General features: G+C 58.3%; 2 protein-coding genes and 1 pseudogene across 12 annotated transcripts; all 3 read right to left on the reverse strand.

Annotated features, from left to right (window-relative positions):
* Positions 1 to 724: 724 nt before the first annotated feature.
* On the reverse strand, positions 725 to 3,149 carry HAX1 (HCLS1 associated protein X-1). Of its 2 annotated transcripts, XM_065043112.1 has the most exons (8): positions 2,887 to 3,149; positions 2,609 to 2,817; positions 2,390 to 2,517; positions 2,265 to 2,310; positions 2,075 to 2,190; positions 1,166 to 1,316; positions 932 to 1,083; positions 725 to 821 (listed from the first exon to the last, which is right to left on the reverse strand). In XM_065043112.1, exons 1-7 carry the CDS (start codon positions 3,132 to 3,134, stop codon positions 965 to 967), a joined length of 1,017 nt encoding a protein of 338 aa, XP_064899184.1. In that variant the 5' UTR covers positions 3,135 to 3,149; the 3' UTR covers positions 725 to 821; positions 932 to 964. The 2 variants fall into 2 exon arrangements, with proteins under 2 accessions (XP_064899184.1, XP_064899183.1); XM_065043111.1 differs by having other exon boundaries at positions 725 to 1,083.
* Positions 3,150 to 3,595: 446 nt separating this feature from the next.
* UBAP2L (ubiquitin associated protein 2 like) lies at positions 3,596 to 26,703 on the reverse strand. Of its 10 annotated transcripts, none has more exons than XM_065042969.1 (29): positions 26,593 to 26,703; positions 23,625 to 23,754; positions 23,256 to 23,333; positions 22,828 to 22,938; positions 22,212 to 22,380; positions 21,336 to 21,431; positions 20,723 to 20,768; positions 20,372 to 20,484; positions 19,630 to 19,689; positions 17,276 to 17,328; positions 16,658 to 16,743; positions 16,118 to 16,289; positions 15,625 to 15,826; positions 14,770 to 15,047; positions 14,459 to 14,631; positions 13,828 to 14,017; positions 13,435 to 13,489; positions 12,825 to 12,999; positions 11,832 to 11,904; positions 11,121 to 11,316; positions 10,942 to 11,030; positions 10,454 to 10,507; positions 9,422 to 9,503; positions 8,131 to 8,348; positions 7,303 to 7,408; positions 6,614 to 6,681; positions 5,690 to 5,887; positions 5,265 to 5,315; positions 3,596 to 4,169 (listed from the first exon to the last, which is right to left on the reverse strand). In XM_065042969.1, the coding sequence occupies exons 2-29, from the start codon at positions 23,712 to 23,714 to the stop codon at positions 4,074 to 4,076; spliced, it is 3,378 nt and encodes a 1,125-aa protein (XP_064899041.1). In that variant the 5' UTR covers positions 23,715 to 23,754; positions 26,593 to 26,703; the 3' UTR covers positions 3,596 to 4,073. The 10 variants fall into 10 exon arrangements, with proteins under 10 accessions (XP_064899041.1, XP_064899040.1, XP_064899042.1 ...); XM_065042968.1 differs by having other exon boundaries at positions 10,454 to 10,501; positions 19,615 to 19,689; XM_065042970.1 differs by having other exon boundaries at positions 5,265 to 5,300; positions 19,615 to 19,689.
* Positions 21,825 to 21,943, reverse strand: LOC135576622 (5S ribosomal RNA; annotated as a pseudogene).

The following is a 26,703-nucleotide window of genomic DNA, read 5'->3' on the forward strand; positions in this document are numbered from 1 at the left end:
CCAACCAGACCAGGGACATCTCCAACAGACCAGGGACATCTCCAACCAGACCAGGGACATCTCCAACCAGACCAGGGACATCTCCAACCACACCAGGGACATCTCCAACCAGACCAGGGACATCCAACCACACCAGGGACATCTCCAACCACACCAGGGACATCTCCAACCAGACCAGGGACATCCAACCAGACCAGGGACATCTCCAACCACACCAGGGACATCCAACCACACCAGGGACATCTCCAACCAGACCAGGGACATCTCCAACCAGACCAGGGACATCTCCAACCAGACCAGGGACATCTCCAACCAGACCAGGGACATCTCCAACCAGACCAGGGACATCTCCAACCACACCAGGGACATCCAACCACACCAGGGACATCTCCAACCACACCAGGGACATCTCCAACAGACCAGGGACATCTCCAACCAGACCAGGGACATCTCCACCAGACCAGGGACATCCAACTGATCAGGGACATCTCCAACTGATGAGCCCCCACTCAGCTGAGCCAGCGCTGGCGTTTTACCCCAGGGATCCCCAATTTCCTCCGCCTGATCCCCCCCAAGCCGCAGGCAGCGCTAATGAAGAGCCCTTGGAAAGGCTCCAGGACGGCCGGAGCGCTGCTCGCGGGGTGTCAGCACAGGCAGGACCGCGGAGGGGGGGCTGTGCCCCCAAACAGGGGGTCCCAGCCTGAAGGAGCCCGGCAGGTCGCCGTTAGCATAAATAAACTTTATTTCTTTGTACACACACACAAGTGACCCCACGGGGCCCCCCCAGCCTGGGCACCGGCTCCCCGCAGCATCTGCCCCATCTGCAATAAAAACAGGGCGGGGGGAAGAGGCTGCTGCTCACCCCCCGCCCCGGACGGAGCGGAATCCATCCCAGCACCTCAGCAAAACGTGGGGTCCCCCCCCATCTCACACATTCGGGGAGCTCGTCCTGGGGGGGGCACAGCTACCAGCTGGAGAACCAGCGGCGGAAGAAGGTGCCCAGCGCGGAGGAGGCGTCGCTCAGGGTGGGGGCGCGGAGCTCGTCCTGTCGCGGCCACGAGTCCGTGAACTGCGCCAGCTCCCCTGCGAGAGCAGCGGGACCGCTCGGGGGGGGCCCCAAACCTTCCGCTCGCCCCCCGTCCCCGTGGGGGGGACACACACTCACGGTCGTCCATGTTGAGCACCTCCTCGCGGTAGTCGCGGCGCTGCCCGTCCTCCTTGGTGGTGGTGATGAAGGCCTGGTCTCCTCTCCGGCGCGTCACCGTGGTCTCGCGGTGGCCCTGGCTGTCCTGCACCGTCCGGCGCTCCTCCACCGCCTGCCGCGCAGCACCGCGGCCTCAGGGACGCCACCGCCACCACCATGGCGTCCCCAAGCCACCCCCAGCCCGCCGGGGACACCACAGCGTCCCCAAGCCACCCCAAACCCACCAGGGACATCACGGCGTCCCCAAGCCACCCCAAACCCACCAGGGACACCACAGCGTCCCCAAGCCACCCCAAACCCACCAGGGACACCACAGCGTCCCCAAGCCACCCCAAACCCACCGGGGACACCACAGCGTCCCCAAGTCACCCCAAACCCACCAGGGACACTACGGCGTCCCCAAGTCACCCCCAGCCCACTGGGGACACCACAGCGTCCCCAGGTCACCCCAAACCTGACGGGAACCCCACAGTGTCCCCCAGCCCACTGGGGACAACACAGCATCCCCAAGTCACCTCCCGTCTGCAGGGGACACCACAGCATCTCCAAGTCACCCCCAATCCGCTGGGGACAACACAGCACCCCCAAGTCACCCCAAACCTGACGGGGACACCACAGCGTCCCGAAGTCACCCCCAACCAGCTGGGGACACCACAGCGTCCCCAGGTCACCCCAAACCTGACAGGGACACCACAGTGTCCCCAAGCCCACCAGGGACACCACAGCACCCCCAAGTCACCCCCAGCCCACTGGGGACACCACAGCATCCCTAAGTCACCCGAAACCTGACAGGGACACCACAGTGTCCCCAAGCCCACCAGGGACACCACAGCGTCCCCAAGTCACCCCCAGCCCACCAGGGACACTCACCCCGTCAGGGAGCGTCACTTTGGTGACAGACACGCTCTTGAAGTACGAGCGGGACTCGGGCTCGTTGGGTCTCAGGATGGTCCCCAGCCCCGCCGAGGACACCTGGGAGTCCAGGTCTGCGCGGGAGACGTGTGACAGTGACAGCGGCGTGGGGGACACTGAGACCCCCCGGCCCCGCGCCACCACCCACCTTGATCTTCCTTGAGCGCAGGAGGAACCGGGCGAGCGTCGTCCAGCTGCAAGGCAAAGCCGGTGACACGAGGTGACACGAGGTGACACAGGTGACCCCACGACGGCCCAACCCGCATCACCCACCCCCAGGAAGGGCGTCCAGGGCCGGGGGTCGCTGGGACCCTCGGGGTCTCCCGAGGCCGCACCGGGAGCGGGACCGTCCGGTTCCTTCAGCATGGAGTCGCGCAGCGGGCGGCGGGGCTGGGGGGGCTCTGGGGGGCACGGGGAGGGGCGGTCAGGCCGGGGTGACCCCGGGACCCCGCGCAGCCCCCCAGGTGGGGGGCAGCCCCTTCCCATCCCCACCGAAGGGCTGGGGGGGCCCGGCCCAGGATCCCCCGAAGAGCCCCAGGAGCTCCCCCATGTCTCGGAACAGCTCCTCGAAGGCGCCGCGGGAGCCGCCGGGGGTGAAGCCGAAGCCGAAATCCTGAGGGGGCTGCGCCGCGGACGGGCCCGCGTCGTCCTCCTCCTCGTCCTCCTCGTCCCACGCCGCGCCGAACAGCGGGTCCCGGGGCCTGTGGGACCGCGGCGCTGAGACACCCGGGCCGGGGGCGCCGGGGGGCGCCGGGGGGTGTTGCCGTTACCTTCCGCGCCCCGGGAAGCCGAAGAAACCGCGAAACGCGTCGTAAAAACTCATCGCGTCTCCTCCGCCCTCCGCCTGCCGTAAAGCGCCGAGGGCGCAAACGGCGCCGGAAAGCGCCGCCGGGTGTCGCGAAGCGCCGAGGAAACGGAGCGAAGGCTGCTTGGCGGGGCCCGATCCTGGCACACGGGGCCCGATCCCGGCACACGGGGCCCGATCCCGGGGGTCTTGTCCCGCCCCCCGGGGGCACATCCCGGCCCGCAGACCCCCCCCGTGCTCTTCCCAGGCTGGATCCTTCCCTATGGGAGGGGCCCAAGGGGGCTCTGAGGCCACCCAGTGTTCCCAATCCCACCCCCAGCCTCAAATGCGACCCCCCCAGCAGCACCAGATGGCACCAAAAATAACATCGGGGGGGGACACAGGGGACAAGGGACATTGTCCCTATGGTGGGGGAAAAAAAATGGGGAAGGGGAAGCAGCCCCTGTGGCAAAAATGGGGACGGGGGGATGAAAAAATGCAGACGTGAGGTTGTGAGTTTTATTGGCTTTAGTGAATCAGCGCGGGGGGGGGCGGCTCAAAATAACACAATGGGGACTGCGGAGGGAAAAAAGAGCCAAAAAGTCCCCAAATGAATAGGGGAAGGGGCTTAGAGCGTGCAGGGGGGGCAGGACAACGTCAATAAGTGGAAATGAGAGCAGTCGAGGACGGCGGCGTGTGGGGTTTTTGTTTTTATATACAAGACACATTTATCCATTAAATTTAGAACACGGTACAAAAAAAAAAAAAAAAAGGAAACAAAACAAAAATAAAAACAAAACAAAAAAATAACCAAAACACTTCAACTAATTCATCTTACAATGCTGTTCATATCAATTACTGCTCGGATTCCTAATAATAAGGGGTTTGCTGTAGGCGACTCGCAGCTTCCACTCCTTTGAAGGGGGGGGGGAAGGTTTTAGGAGGGGGGAAATAGGGGGAAAAAGGAGTAAAAACCAATAAAGATCCCCTACGGCAAACGGATTCAGAGTCTGAATGCAGAGAGAAACGAAACAAACCAAAATAAAAGGGAAAAAAAAATACAAATTCTATATTACATACAAGAGGAAAGGGCCGCGGGGGCGGGGGCCCCTCCCGCTCAGCCCGCGGTCCCTCGGCGCCGGGCGGGGGGTGCGGAGGGTGGCCCCCCAGCCCTCAGTTGGTGCCCCAGCTGTAGCTGTTGTAGGCGGATTTGTTGGGCTGGGATTTCTGGGGGATGGAGCTGCCTTGGCTGCGCTGCCCGGAGCCGCTCTGCGGGGAGGGAAAAGGACATGGCGGTTATTGGGGGTCAACGGGAGGGGTGGTGATGGCGGGTTAACGGCTGAGCCCCCCGGGGCTGCGTCCGGTGGGGGTCACAGGACCTCGTGGTGCTGCGGAGTGAGAGGCAGAGAAGTGTTTTGGTTGAAAAAGCCCCCTCAAGATCATCGAGTCCAACGGTGAAACCAACGCTGGCGCTGGACATGTCGCTGAGAACCTCATCTGTGTGTTCAACCCCCCCAGGATGGTGACTCCAGCACTGCCCTGGGCAGCCTGTTCAACACCCACAGCCCTTTGGGGGGAAATCACCCCAAATTTCCACCCTCACCCTCCCCTGGCGCAACTTGAGGCCGTTTCCTCTGCTCCTGGCGCTTGTTCCTGGGGAGCAGAGCCCGACCCCCCTGGCTCCAAGCTCCTTTCAGGCAGTTCAGAGATCAGAAGGTCTCCCCTCAGCTCCTGTTCTCCAGCTGAACCCCCAGGTCCCTCAGTCTCCATCACATTGTGCTCCAGCCCCTCACCAGCTCCGCTCCCTTCTCTCCACTCGCTCCAGCACCTCAAGGCCTTTCTTGGTGAGAGGTGATCCCGCCACCCCTGGTGCTGCCATTCTAAGCCCTGAGGTGATTTTAGCGCCACCATTTTGAGCCCTGAGGTGATTCTGGTGCCATTTTGAGCCCTGAAGTGATCCTGGTGCCGCCATTTTGAATCCTGAGGTGATCCTGGTGCCGCCATTTTGAGCCCTGAGGTGATTCTGGCGCCATGCTGAGCCCTGAGGTGATTCTGGCGCCACCATTTTGAACCCTGAGGTGATTCTGGCGCCGCCATGTTGAGCCCTGAGGTGATCCTGCTGCCACCTCGGCCACCCGCCGGCTCACATCAAGCCACCGTCACCAACACCCCCAGGTCCCGGCAGCTCGGTGGGGAGGGAAAGGCGTGGGGGTGTGTGTGGTGCCCGCGGTGTGTGTTTGTGCACAATGTGCTCAGGTCTCTCTCCTCGCCTGGGGGACACGGGGGCTGGACGGGGCTCCTGGGGGGCCTTAGGGGTGGGGGACACCCCAGGGCGAGCACACGGTGTTATCAGAGGTTCATTACCTGGTCTTCCTGCTGGCGTTGGCAGCACAGTATCATCTGCAAATATGGAAGCTGTTGCAGTGCCAGGATATGTAAAAATAAAGGGACAAACTATGACAGTAGAAATCCACGATTAGAGCCGAAAGCTACGGCAGCGGGGCCGGGGGGGCTGGGGGTGAGTTCACCCCTTTGTTGCCAAACTGGGGGGGAAATGGGGAGGTGGGATGGATGGCGCCCCTGCGGGTCCTGGTCTGGCAGTTGGGGGGGGCTGTGCCGAGCACCCCCCAAAAACAGCTGAGCGCACCCCCAGGCCTTCCTCACCTCATCCTCTTTCTCGGCCCTGCGTGTTTGTGTCAGCGTGTGTGTCACCGCGCGTGTCACAGGGAGGTGGGCAGGGAGGGGACACCCCAGTGCTGGCTGGGGGGGGAAATCGGGGGGTCTCTTACCTGCCCGTCCTGCTGCAGGTGGTGGTGGAGGATCTGGGAGTGGGGCTGCTGATGCGGGGTGAGGATGTGCATGAAGGGGGTGGGGGGATACGCCGCCGCCGTGGCCGGGTTGATGGGCCCCCCGCTGCCCAGCGCCGACGGCAGGTTGAAGGAGGCCGCCGGGGTTCCAGTGTGAAATCCCTGCTTCTCGAAGGATTGCTGCGGGGAGACATCGGGGTGAGGGCAAGGACGGGGCGATGCTCCCCTGCCCGGTTACACAAGCGTGTGCCACAGAGAACCACAGATGGTTTGTGTTGAAGGGACGTTTAAAGCCCCCCAGTGCCCCCCTGCCATGACAGGGACATCTTCACCAGCTCAGGGTGCTCAGACCCCGTCCAGCCTGGCCTGGGATGTCTCAGGGATGGTTCATCTACCTCCTCTCTGGGTACCTGGGCCAGGCTCTCACCACCCTCAGGGCAACAATTTCATTCTATCCAGCCTCAATCTCTTAATTTAAACCATCACCCCTTGTCCTATCACAACAGGCCCTGCTCAAAGGTCTGTCCTCATCTTTTAAGTCCAGAAAAGCCGCACTGAGGTGTCCCTGGAGCTTCTCTTCTCCAGCTGAACACCCCAACTCTCAGCCTGTCCCCAGCAGAGCTGTTCCAGCCTCAGATCATTCCTGTGGCTCCTCTGGCCCCTCTCCAGCAGCTCCGTGTCCTGTGCTGGGGACCCAGAGCTGGATATGGTACCCAGGGGGTCTCACCAGAGCAGAGCAGGGGGGTAGAACAGACAGACTCTGCCTACGGCTCTTTCCAGGCTTGAAACTGTTCTAAAATGGGAAAAGCCAAGTGTTTCCCTCTCTCTGGCTGGCGGCTCCGAGGGGAAGAGACCGCGCTGCCTCGCCGGCCAAGCGGCGCCGGGCCGGAGCGCTCAGACACTCACCTGAGTTTTGGAGTAGACAGAGCCCGAGATGTCCGGCACTCCGGTGTTACTGGACGTCACGGACACACCTGGGGAGACGGAATGGCAAGAGAGAGTGAGGCAGCAGCCGCCGGTTCGGGGGTGACTGGCGGTGCCAAGGTTTGGAGGCCAACGTCGTTCTGGGGAGCGGGGTCTTGGCAACGGGAACACACAGAACCTTGGACTGGTTGGGGTTGGAGGGACCTCTGGAGGCCCCACAGTCCAACCCCGGCTACCGCACAGCGGGAGTTTAAACACAGGCCCTCTGTAGGTCAGCCAGAGATCAACCAGTGACACCCAGCACGGGACAAGCAGCAGATTCACAACCTCCTTGTGTCTTTGAATCAAGAAGGAGGCTTGTCTAGAAAGCGTGCAGGACACACAAGTGCCCAGGCTCAAATCTGGAATAATTATTGTTCTATTAATCACGTGCAGGCAGTAAGAAAACAATCAAACAACAAATAATTCAGCAGCTGAAGCTCTCTGATGTGAGCCCAACACCACAGCCACCGGGCTGCTGGGCACGGAGCAGGACGAGCCTGCGCCTTTCCAAGGAGAATCAAACAACTGCGGCCATCTTCCTCCGGTAGAGAAAAACACGGTCCCCTGATACAGCTGTGAACACGCCCTGGCACTGCGGCAAAGGAACGCGGCTCTGCCGGGGCTCTTACCGGTGCTGTACCCGTGCGAGCCGTAGCCGCTGGGCTGCTGGAACGGGGTGGCTGATGCGTTGACGCTGACATTCACACCGTGCTGCTTGGAAGAGGTAGGAGCGACCTGCAGGAAGGAGAAGCGGAGTGAGGAGAGGCTTCCCTGCGTTGTCTGAATCGTAGAATTGTTTTGGTTGGAAAAGCCCCACAAGATCAGAGTCCAAGGGTTAACCCACCCTGGCACTGAACATGTCGCTGAGAACCTCATCTCTGTGTATCCAACCCCTCCAGGATGGCGACTCCAGCACTGCCCTGGGCAGCCTGTTCAACACCCACAGCCCTTTGGGGAAGAAATTGTTCCTAAATCCACCCTCACCCTCCCCTGGCGCAACCTGAGGCCGTTTCCTCTGCTCCTGGCGCTTGTTCCTGGGGAGCAGAGCCCGACCCCCCTGGCTCCAAGCTCCTTTCAGGCAGTTCAGAGATCAGGAGGTCTCCCCTCAGCTCCTGTTCTCCAGCTGAACCCCCAGCTCCCTCAGTCTCCATCACATTGTGCTCCAGCCCCTCACCAGCTCCGCTCCCTTCTCTACCCTCGCTCCAGCACCTTAAGGGCTTTCTTGGTGGGAGGTGATCCCGCCACCCCTGGGGCCGCCATTCTAAGCCCTGAGGTGATTCTGGTGCTGCCATTCTAAGCCCTGAGGTAATCTTGGCGCCGCCATTCTAAGCCCTGAGGTGATTCTGGTGCCATTTTGAGCCCTGAGGTGATCTTGGTGCCGCCATGTTGAGCCCTGGGCTGAGGGCCCCCAAAGTGCCCCCAGGACCGGGACCCCCGCGCTGCCCGCGGTCACTCACAGGGAACACGGCGGGCCCGTACTGGAAGGTGCTGGGGAGCCCCGGTACCCCTGTGTAGTACGGCAGGCTGGTGTAACTGTAGCCGGGAGGCAGCGCGGGGTTCAGGAACGTCTGCTGCGTGGTGTGGTGAGTCTGGGTCTGGCTCTGCTGAGGCTGCGCCAAAGTCGTCGCCGGAGCTGGGGAGGAGGCGTCGCCTCGGCCAAATTTTGTTAAATCACCTGCAAAAGAGGAGATGGGAGTGAGGAACTGACGTGTCAAATCCCAGCCCAGCCAAAGCTGACACAGACTTGTGATCAACACAGACTTGAATCAACCCTCTTCCTCCATCTAGTGAGGATCGCAGCCTTTGGACCATCCCTCGCTGCTAATGCTGAGCTGTTAATTGATCTTCTCAGCCCCGAGAGGAGAAATTCAGATGGAAGGGAACGCCACAGCAGCTAAAACCGCCTCACGTCAGCCCTTGGATAGATCCAGCAGAGCCTGCATGCTAACGTTCTTCCTAAGCCCTTCCTAAAGCTCTTCCTAAGCTCCTCCTAAGCTCGTGGATCAGCAGTGGGTCTGAGAACAACTCCTCTCCCTCCTGAGCCAGAGCCGTGGCCTGGGGACCTCGTCCCACCAGCAAAGAGGAGAGCGAAATACCGGAATATCTTCTAGTTGAGGGTGCAGGAACGGTCCCGTTCTACAGCAGACTCGGGGAAGCTCCTTTTGCTGAGCATCTGCTCGGTTTTTCCACGCCAACACTCTCCCCGTTCACATCTCACACAGCGAGAACATCTCAGCGCCGCCCCAGCTTGCGAGTCACTCCAGAACGGCCCCAAACGTTAATTAGCACCAACGTTAACTTACAAATTACACACGCCGAGCTCCAAGCTTCGGGCTTCAGCCTCAGCGCGCCGCGCAAACGCAGCAAGACATCGGCCCCCCAGGCATTCGGGTCATTTAGTTTGAGCTTTCAAGCTCCTAAATTCCACATTTTGTTGCTCATGAGACTGTCAGATTAAAAATCCCTCCAGATTTTGTGTTTCAATTCTCGGTGTTTGGAAGCGCTGCTTAACCCCTGTCTCGCCACGACCTAAAACGCGGCTCCCCGGTTTTACACCTCGGATTCTTTCAGCGCTTCCGCTGCCACATCAACTCCCACTCGCCCACATCGTCCCGGTAACGAGCCCCCGCACAACCGGATCATCAAATAAAGGAAAAGCCAGGAATTCAGCCGCTGAGAAGCACGTTCCAGACCAAGGGCAGCACGGGAGGCGCCGGGATATGGAACCAGAGCGGAGCTTTTCCCTACCAGAGTACGGGTTGCTGCTCAGGCTGCCGTCTCTTCCAGTCAGCGGGGTGGTGGGCGTAGGGAACGGGATGCTGTAATAATCCTGAGGGATAAAAACAAACCAAGGTTTTAGGAGCTCGGCCTAAAGATGCTTTTCTGTTGGGAAAAGAGGGATTTTGGGTGCTGGCTATGTCGGAGCATCGCGGTTCAACCAGCCACGCGGAGGCTGATCGGAGCCTGCGGCAACCCCGGCTTCGTGTCGCATGGACCGTCCCCCTCGTCTGGCTATGGTGAGAACCAGGCAAGGTCTACTGGTATGCGGTGCCCAAAGCGCCTCCCGACAGCCATACATCTGGTACCGCCACATAAAAGGCGTTCTCGTGGATGAGGACGGGCTGGAGAGGCCCGGGAAGGTGATGGGAGGACCGGGACGGTGCCGTGCGAGGAACGGCCGAGCGAAGGGGGCTCGTCCGGCCTGCGGGCGAGGAGGGACCTCATCACCGCCTTCAGGATTTAAACCGTGCTACAAAGACGGAGAATCCCTTTTACAAGGAGTCTCATGGAAAACACGAGGGGCAATGGGTACAAGTTACTCCTGGAGAGATTCCCATTGGACACAAGAGGGAAGTTTTTCCCCACGAGAAGAATCAGTCGTTGGAATAATCACCCCAGGAAAGTGGTGGATTCCCCAATATTAACTGCTTTTAAGATTCAGCTGGACAGGGGCTGGGCCAGCTTGTCTAGACTGGGCTTTGGCCAGGAAGGCTTGGACCAGATGATCCCTGCAACCCCTTCCAACCTGGTATTTGATGATTTAGTCGCCACCTCTTCCAAGGATCAGAGACACGTATCTATGGTGCCCATCGGGCCAAACTGCTCTCTGCGGTTGCCCTGACATTCCCCAGCCCCACCATCCATACCATTGGCTGAATAATTAGTGCTGATAATTAGTGTTCCCAACTCCCCAAGTGCAGAGGAGCGGGTGATGAGCTCCTCGCTGCAGCCACGTCCACCCGCGCCCCGTGTTGCTGGCTCCTCATCTCGGGTACTCACCAACGGGAATCTCGTCTGGAGCACTTGCAAGTCATCGTATCCATACACCTGTGGCTAGAAAACGAGCAGGAGATGATGATAGGGCCGCAGATGAGATAAAGACACCTAGTTTTAGATCAAACATCTAGATAAATGTGAGATAAAGCCAGAAGCAGAGGATCGGAGGCTACAGAATTACCCAGTGTCCACCACCGCGACGCTGCCGTGAGGGGTTTTACAAGCCGCTCAATTAAAAGCGAGCGCCCAGGGCCAGCGCCGCCGCCCCAGACCACAACGGCATCGACGCTTTTCCTCTAGAAATTCCTGCTCCCCAACAGCTGGGGAAGCCGCAGAGAATCTGCTCCGGGGTGATGAGATTTAGATATTTACACCCCCGGGAATGTGGATTCTCTCCGCTGCTGTTTTATGGAGAACAGCAGGTCCAAACGCTTCCCATCTAAGGGCATTACGGTTTCTCTACGCCGCGAAGAGCCGGTGGCCCCACTCACCGGGTAGGCGTGGAGCAACCCCGGAGCCATGATGTAGGGGTTAGGCAACAGCGGCGGGACTCCAGGGGGGAGATTGGGAGGCGCTTTTCCTAAAGAAAAGGAAGAGAAACACAAAGTTCATCTGGGATCAAACAGCGGGAGCCGTTTCTCTTCACCCCCGCGCCGCTTCAGAGAAGTACCTGATGTTGTCGCGACGGAGCTGCGAGTCGAGGCCGTCACCGTGGAGTTGCTGCCGAGGCTGAGGCCCAGGCTGGAGACGCTGCTGAGGCTGGAGGAGACGCTCACGACCGGCGGCGCGGCCGCCACGGTGCTGGAGGACGTGGAGAAAGTGCTGGCGGAGGAATGGAGGCTGGATTCGCTCTCCACGCTCGTGTGCTGGGGAAGGGAGGGAAGAGTTAGGGCAGAAATATTGCAGGGTGTTGTCTACACATAATATAGAGTCACAGAAGCATTTGTGTTGGAAAAGAGCTTTAAAATCATGGAGTCCAAGCGTTAAGCCAACCCATGTCCCTGAGAACCTCATCTGTGTGTGTTTAACCCCTCCAGGGATGGTGACTCCAGCACTGCCCTGGGCAGCCTGTTCAACACCCACAGCCCTTTGGGGAGAAATCACCCCAAATTTCCACCCTCAACCTCCCCTGGTGCAACTTGCGGCCGTTTCCCCAGGTCCCTCAGCCGCTCCATCACACTTGTGCTCCAGCCCCTTCCCTTCTCTGAACTCACTCCAGCTCCTCAAGGCCTTTCTTGGTGTGAATGGCACACAACTGAACACAGAACCCTCCATCCTCTCTCCATGCAACCCCCAACACCCGGCACAACCGCAGCCCCTGACGGCCGAGCGCACCGAGCTGAGAAGGGGCCGCACGGCACGAGAGCGCAGCCGGACTCACCAGGAGAGTCGAAGTCGACGTTCGCCCGGAGGATGTGGATGAGGACAGACTGTTCTGCTGGGTGGGTAACGTACTGCGGGAAGATGAATGAAAGGCCATCAAGCCCAGGGCAGATCCCACTCCCCATCCGCTCAGATCACGGAATCGCAGACAGTTTGTGTTGAAGGGATGTTTAAAGTTCACTCAGTGCCCCCTGCCATGACAGGGACATCTTCACCAGCTCAGGTTGCTCAGACCCCGTCCAGCCTGGCCTGGGATGTCTCAGGGATGGTTCATCTACCTCCTCTCTGGGTACCTGGGCCAGGCTCTCACCACCCTCAGAGCAACAATTTCATTATATCCAGCCTGAATCTCTTAATTTAAACCATCACCCCTTGTCCCATCACCCACTCAAAGGTCTGTCCCCATCTTTTAAGCACAGAAAGGCTGCACTAAGGTGTCCCTGGAGCTTCTCTTTTGCAGCTGAACACCCCAACTCTCAGCCTGTCCCCAGCAGAGCTGTTCCAGCCTCAGATCGTTTCTGTGGCTCCTCTGGCCCCTCTCCAGCAGCTCCGTGTCCTGTGCTGGGGACCCAGAGCTGGACACGGTGCCCGGGGGTGTCACCAGAGCAGAGCAGAGGGGACAGTCCCCTTGATCTGCCGGCCACACTCCTTTTGATGCAGCCCAAGATACGATCGACCTTCTGGGCTGTAGTGCATGTGGGTAGGTCATGTCAGAACATGTCCCACTGTCCCCAAGTCCTTCTCCTGGGGGCTGCTTCCTGGTCCCTCTGGATGGATCCCATCCCTCAGGGTGTCACCTGCACCACCTTGGTGTCACCCACAATCAACCACTCAATCCCACTATATCATTGATGAGGATGTTCAGATAGTCCTGGAGGGGCCACCACGTGTCACCAGCGCCCATCCAGACATTGCGCCGTGACCGAACACACGTCCCCTGGCTCTTCCCCGCCGATTTCCACCACGGATCCCTCCCGCTTGAGCTCCTCACCTGCTGAGCTGGGCACTGGTGGTACTGGGGAGCTCCTCGGCGTGGCTCAGCCCGCCCAGCGCCGTCGAGTGCTGGCTGGCGGTGGTCAGCAGGGACGAGGCGGACACCCCGTCGCTCAGAGGGGCGATGCTGGGGGCGGAGGGGGAGTCGGATTTGACGGCGGGGCCCGTAGCACCTGCGGGCAAAAGGTTTTGGGTGAAGAGCAGCTCCTGGAGAAATCTGGGGCTTCCCTCCTGCTGCCAGCCAGTTCCACGCTGGGGCGGTGATGGTGCTTTCATAGAATCACGGAGTTATTTTGGTTGGAAGAGACCCTTAAGATCAACGAGTCCAACCATAACCTAAACCCAGCCTAAACCACGTCCCCAAGAACCTCAGCTTTACTCAAACGCCACCAAGACCTCCAGATGAGGTGCCTTTCATAAATCAGAGTTAATTATCGTCACCAGGAGCGATCTCCCAGATCCAGCAGCACAAAGCTGAACATTTCAGAGCAAGCAAACAATCTGAGTGGCAGCAATTAGTCCAGCAGGGAAAGGACTTGCTAGGAACATAAAGACTTTAATCCAAAGCGAAGAGCGCGAGCAGCACAAGAGGCAGGACGCCCGCTCACCTTCAACGGCCTGCGTGGTTTGTAACGGCGTGGGTTGTACGGAACTGAAACCATTCTGAGGAAAGAGAGAAGAAAATAAAGAGTAGTGGGCGTTGCAGCCGCTCGTTTGGACCTTGAATTTGTGTTCAGCACAAAAGGATTCAATCCTTAAGAGAAAATGAAACCTGTAACCTGAACGCCACCACGCAGCGGGGTAATTATGTGTGACGCGGTAATTATGCGCGACACGACTCACGGCCGGTGATCAACTTAACCGCTATTAACCCCGCTGAGAAATGTCACCACGGGCTCTGGTGGCAGCTCTGGAGCATCACGGAAACACCCGAAAACCACTCGGCTTCCCCCCAGACAGCATTTCAGTGCCGCTGCCCCAGCACGAGGCTCTTCTCCTACCTTGGCCTGGGTCAGATCCTTCTGGGGCGAGGAGGAGATGGAATTTGGGTATCGCCGCGTCTGGGTGGCTCTCTGTTCGTACAGTGGTCCCTGAGCGCTGTTCTGGGAGGTAAACGTTGCTGTCTGTATTGTGCCGCTCTGGTAACCAGACTCCTGGCTCTGATTGGACGAAATCGTGGAGGAAGATTCGCTACGAAAGGGAAAAAACACACAAAAAGGACTTAACGTTTTCCTCCAAACCAGCCGTGCTGTCAGCGCTTCAAAATAAAGAGCCCCAAGAAGCAGCATGAAGGCACCGCAGGAACAGATTGTGGATGCACCGCGTCCCCACGGCCCTGTTGGCCAGGCAAAAATCAGCCTAAACCCCGCGGACTCTGCTCACGGAGCACCACACCGGCTGTTTCCCTCCCGCGTTTCCAGCACCGCGGCAAGAAACGTGTTTTCTGTGTAAGTAACCGCAGGCCAAGCGGCGGCGGCGCTGCCTGGGCGAGCCTGCCGGCAACTCAACGCTTTGCTGTCGCATACGTTGTCCCCCCTTTGTGCCCACGGCGGAGGCAGAAAGGGTCTACGCGTATGCGGCGCCACAGCGCCCGCGGGCCGCGACCCCCGGGTTCCGCCGCTCCGTTCTCACCTGGCCGTGCTGGTGTACAGGCTGCTTTGAGACTGGCTGGCGGCCGCGCTCGTGGCGGGCGTCGACTCGTACTCGGCCAGAACGGGCTCCGAACCAAACTGCAACGCTCCGAACTGCAGGTTGAGCCCTGAGATATCCGCCGAGCCAGGCATTTCCACCGCCAGGGCAGGAATCTGCGCGGGAGGAACGACGGGAAGGGGTCAGCGCGGTTTGTGTTCTCCAAATCGCGCTTTTCAACCCAAAGCGGGAAGCTAAGATCAGTAAGGTCAAGCCCAACCCTCCCCAAAGGGATTTTTCCACAACGCCGTCACCTTCGATGTTAACGACGCTTTCTTCTTTTGCTGCTTCAGCTTCTGCTGGGCCGGCTGGGGACTGGAGGACTGGTTGTCCGAGGAGCCTGGGGACATCTGGGGACCGGGATTGGCTTTGCTGGGCAGCGGCGAGGACGAGGGCGCCGGCGCGGCCGCCGGTGCCGTCACCACGGGCGGCTTCTCCTGCATGAACACTTCGATCATGGTGGAGGTTGACGTGAAGGCCTGACGCTTGGCGAAGGGACTGTGCACCGAGGAGTCCGTCGGGTTCTTGAGATCTACAGGAGACAGGAGTTGAAATTAAATCGAGTTGGGACGCTTCCGGACATCAAGAAAAATCAAATTGTTATCACTCTGGAGCTTGTTAAGATCAGAAAGCGGAGAAGCGCAGAGGGTGTGGGGAAGGGGCTGGAGCACAATGTGATGGAGCGGCTGAGGGACCGGGGGAAACGGCCGCAAGTTGCACCAGGGGAGGTTGAGGTTGTTAATTTGGGGTGATTTCTCCCCAAAGGGCTGTGGGTGTTGAACAGGCTGCCCAGGGCAGTGCTGGAGTCGCCGTCCTGGGGGGGTTAAACACAGAGATGAGGTTCTCAAGACATGGGGTAGCGCTAAATTGAGGTTATGGTTGGTCTCCATGATTTTAAAGCTCTTTTCCAAGCAAACCGATTTGATGATTCTTCTATGATTATGGTTATGGTTGGATCTCGAGGGGCTTTTCCAACCCAAACCACTCCGCGATTCTCCGCTTCTAATCCCTCCAGCAGTCGGTTCACTGTGACCCTGCGATCCTTCCCTTCACCGAATCCCTCCCGCCCGTGGAGAACGCGCTGCCCGTTTTTGGGGACTCGTCCTCACCGTACTGCACGAGGGACGAGGTCTGCGTGGTGGCCGCCATGTCCCAGGCCGCGGTGGAGCCGCTGCCGGCCGGCTGGCCGTGCTGAGCCGCCAGCTGCGCCAGCGCCTGCGCCGTCTTGAACTGCTCCAGGAACTGCGAACCGGTGGTGCTGCTGCCCTTGGCCTCGCCGACGTCGCCAAAGCCTTTCCCCAGCATGCTCACCTGCGACAGAACAAAGCCAGTGATAAATTGGCATAAATATTATTCCTCACAAACCCCGGACTGCCAATTTGTCTCTTCCTCCGAGCAGGAAAGCAGCACATGTTGCAAATCAACCAACGGCAACAGGGGAGGAACGATCCCAATTATTTCCAGCGAAGCAGCGCACTTTGTGTATTCAGAGCAGAGAATTCTCGCCGCCCACAAGAAGCCATCGGGCGTCAGAGCTTCACATCTCGCATCACCCAAACGCGCCCGGGGAAGCACACCCGGCAGAGCGCGGCGTTCCCGTACCATGCTGTGGTGAGCGAAGGAGTTGCCGGAGCCGGGCTGGGCGATGGCGCTCTGCTTGGAGTTGCTGAACACCAGCGGCTGGGCCAGGGAAGGCGCCTGGGCCGACTCCAGGTTCAGCGACTCGCTCTCCGTAGACGACGGCGTCTTCCCCAGCAAGACCGCCAGGTCGATTCTGGGCCGAGAACAAGAGCGCGCGGAGGTTAAACACGAGCTCCATCACATCCCGTTACAGCGCCATTCTACCTTTATAGCTTCGACTTTACAAATCTGCACAGCTTTAACTCACAACTCAAAAGGTTGGGGGGACCGAGCAAGAACTTGTGTTTTAAAGCGTTTCTCCCGTTAATTTAACACAGCAAAACGCTCCCAAATCGGAAGAACCAGCAGCAGAAAACTCTAATCCAGGATTAGGAAACTCTGAACTTTGCCATTTAAATCCACCTTATTCATTAAGCCCTATGGCAAGGTTTAGTCTCAGATGGCAAATTGCTCTGGGACTCGGGAGCAACTCGGGGTAAACGGCATGGCCGGGGCTGTCACCTCTGTCCGGCTGTGATTGTCACGTTCTCGGCGGGCAGAGGCACCGAAGACACGTTGGAGGCCGTGAAGATCTTCGTCTCCGACAGCTGAAAGAGGCAAAGAGAGCCCAAAAGTGAGATCGGCATCTCAGGATTCCAAGTAAAACAAATAGGAACGGAAAGATTCGCAAAATTCGGGTGGTTATAGACTTATTCTCTAACGTTTGGCTCCCATTAGCATCGGCTAATAAAAACCCAACGCTGCATGAATATAAGTGCTCCCTTGATTCAGAGAGGGACTGGAACCCGTTTTCAGAAGGAACTGGAACAAAGGCGGTAAAGTGGGTGATAACGGTGACCGTTCTACCCAAAGGAGACACAAAATCTCCCCAAACTGCCGCTCCACGGGCAAAGCGGAGCAAGAACCAGCGTGGAGTCCGGTCAGTGCATAGAAACACTCGATCACGCAGGACAAGACTCCAGATCCCGGCCCATTTTGGGCTCTTAGGAGCTCCAGAAGCAACGCGGCTTATTTACTCATTGGCAGCCCGGCTTAGGCTACGCCTGGAGCTTAGGGAGGACGGGCTCTGCGCTCGTCTCGCTGTGCTGTGTGTACAAAGAGGGTTTGGAGAGCACCTACGTCTTCATTCCAGTCCTCCGTGCCCCATTCTTCCGTCGCCGCCCTCCACGCACCTGCGGGGATAACGACAGGGAGGACAATTAACGCGAGGATCGAAGCTTCGCCTCCGAAAGCCGGGGAGCGCCCGGGAGCTTTGCAAGCAGCGCAGAGGAATTGCTATTTGCGAGTTAAAAGCGGTCGACGGTCCCAAGCCGCGAGTCCCGGGAAGGAAACGGCCCGGACCACACGCACCCCGGCGCCCAACAGGGACCCCCGTGGCCTCTTTTTGGGCCGTTTTTCCTCAGATTGCGCCCCGGAACAGCTCGTGTCGGCCCAGCCGCTCAGACAAAGCGTCTCCTTCGGGATCTTGTCACCCATCAAACCCTTTGGAAACACACGTGGTTTATCTTTCCCCCCTCCCGATAAACATGGAAACCTCCACCATCTTCAACTTGTTCCGCCCCTTCTTTCCTTCAGGGTTTAACCTCAGTATTTTACGTGGTGATTTCCGAGTCCATCAGGCAACTTAAAACTTGCTGTGGGTAGAAATCGGGAGCGTTTTACATCCCAAAAAGCCTCAGAGCCAAACCGGCCCCATTTTGCGCCGTTTGTTTTCAGGCCGTGCAAGCCAGACTGACTAAACCCGACCCAGCTAAACCTGGAAGCGTTCACAAGGACGGAACAAGTTGGCGTCGGCCCTTTTATAAGTCAAAAAAGCCTTTTAGAGCATAAAAGCAGCACGTGGGGAAGGAGAAGAGCGCGGAGACTCACAGAGATTTGGGGGGAAGGAAACGACAGATTTATAAGGCAAAAACATCCCACCAACTGCTTGTCTAGAAGATTTAATGCATTAAATACATATATTAGCAGTGAATTATTCTTTCTTACTGTTGGGTTTTGGGTGCTTTGAGTTGAGCCCATTTGAGAGGCCTTTCCTAAGTTGGTTGTTGTAGATTTTTGAGGTTTGTTTTTAATATTCAAGCTAGAACAACATGAATGGGCTCAAGACGAACCTAAACCCCCCAATTCTGCACCTCAAAGGAATGTAAATCCAAATAAAACCAAAGCGGGGCAAAACCGCCCCGGCAGCGCCGGAGCAGCGGCCTCGAGCTGCCTACAGGAGTTAAAGATTAACCCGGATGTGAGAACACTTTGGTCAAACGCCATTTCGGCCTCGTTATGGCCATCGGTGGCATTTGGTAGCCCCAAGGCAAGTTGGATCTTGGGGGTGAGGACAATTGTCTGAGTTCAACGAGGCCGAGTGCCGGGTCTTGCACGTGGGTCACAACAACCCCGTGGATGCTGCAGGATGGGGAAGAGCGGCTGGAAATGGACCGGGGGGTGTTGGTGATGGGCTGAACATGAGCCAAGAGGCCACCAGCACCCTGGTTGTGCCAGCACCGGTGTGGCCGGCAGGACCAGTGCAGTGACCGTCCCTGTGCTGGGCACAGCGAGGTCAGACCTCGAAACCTGGGGGCACTTTTGGGGCCATCAGCTCAGGGCTCAAAATGGCGCCAAAATCACCTCAGGGCTCAAAATGGCGCCAAAATCACCTCAGGGCTCAACATGGTGGTGCCCGAATCACCTCAGGGCTCAACATGGTGGTGCCCGAATCACCTCAGGGCTCAACATGGCGGCGCCAGAATCACCTCAGGGCTCAACATGGCGGCGCCAGAATCACCTCAGGGCTCAACATGGCGGCGCCAGAATCACCTCAGGGCTCAACATGGCGGCGCCAGAATCACCTCAGGGCTCAACATGGCGGCGCCAGAATCACCTCAGGGCTCAACATGGCGGCGCCAGAATCACCTCAGGGCTCAACATGGCGGCGCCAGGGGTGGCGGGATCACCTCACACCAAGGGACATTCTATTCTAATTATTCTATAATTAAGATCTCCAACTGCAGGCCGGTGAAGCGGAGCGGCCAGGACACACCAGCGAGGCAGCCGCAAGCAGAGCCAAGGCGCTGAGATAGTTAAGCCAGACTAATTCCCCTCCTAAGGAGCGTTATGTCCTGAAGCAGCAAAGAGAGAACCAAAACCCCCATGGGGACAAGGGCAGGTCCCATATTTGTTGCCCCCTCGGGTGGGACCTTGTCCGCGTTGCTGGGGACACCGAGCTGCTCCGGGTACCGAGAAGCGGTGGCCGAAGTTAAAGATTGACGTTATCCGCCAAGAATTTGCGGTTAACCTCTCCCAGTTCACATTCGAGGCGCCAGCATTAGTAAAAGCACAATCAAACCAGCAAATATTCAGTAAAATGAACAAATTAAGAGAGAGGAGAACGACATATCCACAGATATTTCAGGGTGGTTTTGTTTTAAGGTATAAAGTAAAGGTATCCGGGGCAGTTGGTGCACCTGGATGTATCATACCAGGAGCAGTGTCAAATTTTCGGGGATAATTTGCCCCCTCACCCCCAATGAAATCAAGTCCTGAAACAGAACAAAAAAGAGACAAGACAACCAGTGAAATTTTGACTTGGAGAAGCGAAGGCGAGTTTCACCGCCCCCGTTACACTCGCATCGTACCTGTGGATATTGTTAAAGAGACGCCTGCGGCTACTAAAATGGAAGCACAGAAGCCTCTTCAGACCAGACGGTAAAATTCCCAGCGTGTAAAGCTCATTGGCTCAAAAATGGTGGGGAAATGGAATAGTGGTGGTGCACGTTTGCTCCATAAAAAATCACATCGTTCTCAAAACGCCCCACAAATTACTTACAATCAGGGTCGTCTCTTGCGACTCTGTTAAATCTGAGTTCGCTCGTACCCAAAACAAGCCAAAAAAATGTCATTTTCCACTGAAAAAGAAGGCGCCGGGCAGGTCGGTGCTCACAAACCGCCCCGGGGGGAACGCGCTTCAAATGGGGAAGCGCTGATGAGTTATTTGCAGCCTCGTCCTCCAACAGTTTGAGCAAAATGCCAATAAGAGAACGTTCCTCGTACCGACACCCTGAGCTGCGAGCGACGTTCTCTGGAGGGTGCAGCGAACCCCGGGGAACCCGCTTGTGTTTATCGGAGTCCAATTTTTATATAAAGAGGCTTATAAAAAGAAAAGGACGGAAAAAAGCCGCCCAGAACAAAACCCGCGTCCCCTCTGGGCACCGAACCACTCACTGGTGCCGTCGTCGGGCTCGAAGCTGCCGCTGTTGTTCCACGTGTTGTTGGTGCTGTTCCCGTAGCTCTCGTCCGCGCCGGCCGGCTCGGCGTAGTCGGCAGGGTTGAAAGTTCTATAGGAAACAGGAGGGAAACCTTTATTCCTAATCCCAAAGTGATTTATCAATGCAACCAATTTTATTCGCAGCGCGACGCGGCTCCAGAGACAGCTCTCCCACAGCAGCCCCCCAAATTTAAGTTACCGGGATACAGTTTTGGCTGTGTGATCGGAACACAAATGACGGACACAAACAGAACTATTCATGCACAAAGACTTTTATTGCTGCTGCGGTTTGTACCGGTAAAACTTACCCCATGCCTTGGGCAGAAAACCTTCCCCCTCGCCTTCCAGAACCACCTGGAAAACACAAATTGGGCGCTGCTCAGCGTCTCTTTGCGTCGCCGGGAAAAGCCGCTTGAACAACATGGGGAGCTCTGAGCGTGCGATTCCAGGCTCAGACGAGGCTCCCGAGCGGCTCAAACCACAAGCACCAGCCCCCGGGTTCCGATTTCCGCAGCGTCGCCCTCAAAAACAACTCCCAAGCGGCACAAATTTTGTACAATAATGAATTTGTGTTACTTCAAAACCCCAGAAAAGCGTTTGCAACAACCGCGCAAGGATGGGAGGATCTGCGTTCTGCTGACAAGCTACCGGTTCCCCTGCCAAACAACCACCTTTTCTTTCCTAACTTCCCACTTCTCCACAAGAAATCCCTATTTTGTTCAACTCTACGGAGAAGACGCGAGAACTAGACCATGTTTGTAGATGGGGAAACAATGTGTAGGTGCGAAGAACAGACAGAAAAATCAAGCGTTCCTTTTCGGTTTGGCTGCTGCTCTGAAAACAGGTTTTCAAACCTCACGGAGGAGATGGATCTGCGGGTGGAACTCTAGAACTCTGCTCCGACCCCAAACCCGCGCGTACCTCGGCCTCGGCCGCGGCCCCGTCTCCCTCTTTCTGTGCCTCGTCCAGACGAGCCTCCGCTCTTACCGCCATCCAGTCCGTTCTCCTGGCCCCGAACTGAAAGGCAAAACAACACGAAGACCTCGAACACCCACGTGTGGGAAACCACATCGAGAGCTCCCGTCGCTTCTTTTAAGCTGCCGGTTTCGGGGGTGTCACCCGAGGAATCATCCTGGGGAGCAGCGAATCACGCTCAGAATCCCAGGATGTCAGGGGTTGGAGGGCCCTGGAAAGCCCATCCAGTGCAATCCCCCCATGGAGCAGGAACACCCAGATGAGGTTACACAGGAAGGTGTCCAGGCGGGTTGGAATGTCTGCACAGAAGGAGACTCCACAACCCCCCTGGGCAGAGTAGGGGGGCAGGAGAACCTCTCTGACCCACTGACCACCCCCTTCTAACCCACCCCAGGCCCCATTGGCTTCCTGGCCACAAGGGCCCAGTGCTGGCTCAGCCCACAGCACCCGCTGTTCCCAGCTGGTCTCCCATCCAAGTACTGACCGGGCCCGACCCTGCTTAGCTTCCCAGATCAGACCAGATGGGGCGTTCTCAGGGTGCTCTGGCTGTATATATTACATTATGTATATATATATGTTTCCCAAGTATATCGTGGTATTATCTGAACTCAACCCTTTATTCAAGGGCAGAGCAGAGGGGCAGGAGAACCTCTCTGACCTACTGACCACCCCCTTCTAACCCACCCCAGGTCCCATTGGCTCCCTGGCCACAAGGGCCCAGTGCTGGCTCATGGTCCCCCCGCTGTCCCCCACATCCCTTTCTCCTCCTCCGCTCACTGCGAGGCCGCTTTTAGTCAAAGCCGCCCCGGTTTTTGTGCGTACACTCTCTGCCGCGGCTGGTGCCGCGTCCCCGCCTGGGTGGCCCGCCGCGCCGCCGGCTGAAATCCCGCTCCCGCTCCCGGTTCTCTTTGCTCTCTTCGCTGGGCTCCGTTTGCCCGCTCTCCTTCTGCCCAGAGACGCTTTTCTTCTTCCCGACCATCTCCCAGGAATGCTGCACGTTGGGAAAAAGGGGAAGAAGTTACGCAAAGTCTGAGCGACGCGAGACGCAAATATGATGTTACGCGGAATATAGTCCGAGCTCAGGGCTAATAACGAGGAAAATTAACAAGCTAAGGCGTAATATTCTGAAGTTCGATTTAGAGCCTGGACTCTACAAAGAGCTTTAGCTAAACCGGGACGCCGGGAGGATCCGTTTGATCAGCGGCGGTTTGGAAGGATCTGATATTTAGAGGTTATTACTGGGCTGGAACACAAGTCGTGTCACAAAACGAATGGAGGTTCCTCCTACGCCAGCGCTCGCTTGTTCTCGGTGCCGATTTTGGTGCGAGCCCAACGAGTGCCTTTTGGTTCTCGTTATCTTGGCATTCCTGGAGGTTTTGCCCCCAAATAGGCGGTTACGGCCAACGGGGCCTCACGGGATTCACAAGACCCGTCCTACCGTGTCGGGGTTGCCCTCCAGCAGCACGTTGATGGCTCTGTTCACGTCGCCGTTGCAGTCGTGCAGAGCGATCACGCACTCGTCCTGGTTCTTGCCCGTGATGTCGATCAGCTGGAGACAAGAAAACACCGCGCTCAACACGTCCGGCGCCACCAAAACCTCAGAGGGGACGCAAGTTCAACCCCCAGCCAGAAATTCTATAAGGAAACGTCGGCGTTTGGGAGCCTCCCTGGTTTAATTATGTCCCCTCGATGCGAATTAACTGAGGGTGGGAATTTCTGAGTTGCTGTTTCAGCACAACCCAGCCTTGTTTGCTCAGGATAAAACCGCTTCCCCGCGTTTTGGGGCCCCTAAAAATAAAAGCCGCTCCAAGGAAACTGAGGGAGCGACCCGCCGGACGTTCTCTCGCCTTCGCTTTCCGCACTCACCTGTTTCACCTTCTCCTCAAAGTCGGCGTCGTTGTGGTCCGAAATCATCTGTGCAAGTCGAATCTGTTCCGCGGTGGCCTAAAGAAACGGGAATGGAGAGGGAGAGCGCGGTGAGAGCAAGAAACCGTCCTGCGGAGGCCACGCTGGGATCCCTGGAAAGGAACCGGCGCGACGGGGAGGCGCCACGAGCTTCGGGAAGCAGAGGAGCGAGGGAGAAAGGGACGTCACCAACAGTCACCTAAACTGCGGCTGTTTTGGGGCAGATGTCACCCCGACGCCACAGCGGGGGGTGGCTTAGCCACGTGCGTTCGTTAAAGCGAACGGGGAGCGCTAAGACGGAAGGAAAACCAGCCAAAGCGCCGCCTTTACCTGCGGCCGCTGCTTGTGCTGCGTCTGGCTCTGTGTCTGCGTCTGCTCCCAGCTCCCCCGGGCGCGGGTCGTGCCCACCGATGTCATCATTTACAGTATATACAAATAACAGTATTTACAAGGTAGAACTCTGCGGGGGGAGAGAAAACAGGCTGTTAGAGAGCAGGAAACACCACGAAACGCAGCGGCGGGGCTGAAGGACCGCGCGGGGGAGGCGACTGGCAAAGGCACCGCGTGTCCCGTGACAAAAAGGCCACTCGAGCCCCCTGAGGTATTCCACGGCGGGACACGCTCAATACAACATCATCTGCAGGCGGGGGAGCGATCGGGACCCTAAAGCACTTGGGGTCAGGGATTCAACGACTCGCGATGGGCTGGAGCACAAAATGCTGGGAAAACCCTACAAATGGAAAGAAGCTTCGCTTTGGGAGCCGCAGATACAAGAGTTACCCCCCTTCTCACCTTCAAAAGAGGGGAAGGAAAAGCTCTCTGGTAATAAGCGGCGCTACAAGCTTGTGGGAAACGGTTTGAAATAGAATCCTGCCCGTTTTTGCTTGGTTGGATTATTCCTCTTAACTGGAAATACAAAGTTTTCTTCCACTGCGTATCCGAGATGGAAAAGCTACAAGCAAAGCGAACTGAACGCCAAGGAGGAAAAGCAGCCGTGATGCTGTTCGGAGGCTGCTTGGGGTTAAAAATCGCTATAAAAGTTCAGGCTGCGGAGGGTGTGAAACGCGTTTGATAACGTCGCGCGAGCTTTGGGGGAAGAGCGGAACGCGGACGGCGAGAACGGGGGCGGCACCGAGCGCCTCGATGCTCCGCGACGCCCCCCCCGACCCCAAAGCTCCATCAGCCCAAGCTTTGGATTTTGGTAACGAGACGGCGACACCTTCACGGGGACGGGGGAGGAGCCGCGGACAAGACGCAACAACAGGGGGAAACGTGAGCGAGAAAACCCGACACAAAGCGGGGAAAGGGGTGTCAGCAAAGAGCCCTGGAAGAATTGGGGGGGCTCGTGTCTAAATCCACAAGCTGAGGTGTCGGAGACGCTTCCCCAAGAGACCCCAACGTCACCATCTTCACAACAGTTTTCCAACGCAACCACTCCCACAAAACCTCCAAATATTCCCCTTTGCCGGTCACTTAAAAACCACCGTTTTCCAGCTTTGCCGCGGGTTTCTTAGCGGGATCCAACCCAGTGATGCGGCACAGAGCACCCAGGCTGCGTCTCGGCACAGACAAAGCCCCCACGGGACTGATTTTTGCCACGGCTCTTCCACTTTTAAGCGTTTCACGCGCAAACGAGCCGGTCCATGAAGCCGATTCGGCGGCAGAAGCGACCCCGTGCGCTCGCGGTAACTTGATCTACGGTTTCAACGCCATTAAATCATGATTATTTTATCTTTAACGGGCCAAAAAAACCCCAGAATTATAGGAATATGAGCCACAGGCCCAAGTTTAATAAGAGCGATGGGTGTCCCCAGTAAGAGATGACTCGGTCACTCATTTACCCCTCAACTCCAGCACAGCTCGCGGGCAACGTTTAACCACAAAACTCGGTTATCCCGACACCTCAACCGGCCCCGCGCAGAAATAACCACAATGTGAGTTTACCAGCTCAAAACAGTCTTTGTTAAAGCGTTTCACGTGGTTATTTCTATAGACTACAACTATATACATTCACCAAAAGGTGACTCCAGCTACAGGGAACCATGGCTGATCCCCATCAGAGAAACGGCGTTGAAACGGCCACGGTTACGTTTCAAAAGCTCACGGAGGATTTAGGGCAAACAAGAAGCTTCACGGCCACAGATCACAACACCTTTTCGTCAAAGGAGCTGCACGCAAACGCGACGCGCTCGCCGTTACCCCTCTGCTCCTCTCCAGGCCACGGCGCTACTCGCCTCCCGCGTGCAGAGTCCCGGCTACGCGCAAGTGCGGAGTCTCCGGAAAAAGAGCTGATACAGAACTGTAAGAAACTGTGCATTTTATTAGAGATTTCAGGGCAGTTACATTCGGACGAGGATCTGCGGGGCACATCTGCTGTGTCAGACCTGCCGGGCGAGTCCCGGCACATCCCAGCCTCAGTTTCCCTTATCTGTTAATACAGAAAATCGGTATTTCCATCCCCCTTCGATAAAGCTGCATTAGCGAAAGGCTCCGAAAAGGACCGGGGAGGGCAAAGCGTTTTGCTGCAACGCGGGGCAGGAGCCCCCAGAGGAGCCCGATGCGGGGGGCGGTGGATCAAGGCTGCGAACCGAGGGGCGTGCGGGTGGCAGATGCGGGGGATTCCCCCCGATTCGGCAGCGCTGCCCCCAGGGAAGCGCAGCACACGGGACCGCGGAACCGGCATCGCCCGGGAATCCCGCCCGGTAACGGCCCCCGGGGCGCCGCCGAGAAAGCGGCCCCGGGAGCGCGGCGGGAGCGGGACAGCGCGGGGCCCATTGTTACCGCCGGGAGCACGGGCAGGGCCGGAACCCCGCGGCCCAGCGAGCGCAGCCCGCCGCACACAATGGGGGCGGGCGGCCGGGGGGAACCGGAGGGAACCGCACGGAACCGCCGGGAAGCGGAGGAGGCCGCAGCCCCCGCGGCGGCGCCAGGCCGGGCCCGCAGCCGGGAGGCGGGCGAGCGCGGGGCCGCTTCCGCCCTCATGGCCGCGGCCGCCATTCCCCCCCACCCCACCGCCCGCCTCCAACCCGCCCGCCCGCCCTCACCTGCGGCGGCCGCGCTCTTACGCCAGCCCCCGGCTGCGGCCCGGCCCACTAGGCCGCGCGGGGCCCGGCGGGGGCGCGGCGGCCGCCCCCGGAGCGGCGCGGTGGGGCCGGGGCGGGCGGCGGCGGCGCCGGGCGGGCCGAGGGGTGCGCGGTGGCGGCGGAGAACGGGAACCGGGAGGGAACGAAGGCGGAAAGGCGGGATTTAAAGGGGCCGCGCGCAGTTACCGGAGCCGCCTCCGCGCAGCCAACTTTACCTGGGTCTCACCACACTGACAACTCCCAGCGGCGCCCGCCCCCATCACGTGATGCGGGCGCGGGGGCGGGGCCAGCGCGGCTTCACCCACGGCCGTGCGCCGCGTCACGTG

Source organism: Columba livia, chromosome 28, assembly GCF_036013475.1.
Source record: "Columba livia isolate bColLiv1 breed racing homer chromosome 28, bColLiv1.pat.W.v2, whole genome shotgun sequence".
Lineage (NCBI taxonomy): Eukaryota > Metazoa > Chordata > Aves > Columbiformes > Columbidae > Columba > Columba livia.

What these genes read in the sequence shown, in the direction of transcription:
- HAX1 (XM_065043112.1), bottom strand. Translation starts at nt 3,134, where the DNA reads ATGTGCCCCCGGGGGGCGGGACAAGACCCCCGGGATCGGGCCCCGTGT. An exon ending in CCTGGACGCCCTTCCTGGGG is followed by an intron (nt 2,311 to 2,389) that starts GTGGGTGATGCG and finishes TTTGCCTTGCAG; the next exon opens with CTGGACGACGCTCGCCCGGT. An exon ending in GGTGCTCAACATGGACGACC is followed by an intron (nt 1,084 to 1,165) that starts GTGAGTGTGTGT and finishes CTGCTCTCGCAG; the next exon opens with GGGAGCTGGCGCAGTTCACG.
- UBAP2L (XM_065042966.1), bottom strand. Translation starts at nt 23,714, where the DNA reads ATGATGACATCGGTGGGCACGACCCGCGCCCGGGGGAGCTGGGAGCAG. An exon ending in AGCACAAGCAGCGGCCGCAG is followed by an intron (nt 23,334 to 23,624) that starts GTAAAGGCGGCG and finishes CCGTTTCTTTAG; the next exon opens with GCCACCGCGGAACAGATTCG. An exon ending in CGTCGACTTCGACTCTCCTG is followed by an intron (nt 11,317 to 11,831) that starts GTGAGTCCGGCT and finishes TCCCTTCCCCAG; the next exon opens with CACACGAGCGTGGAGAGCGA.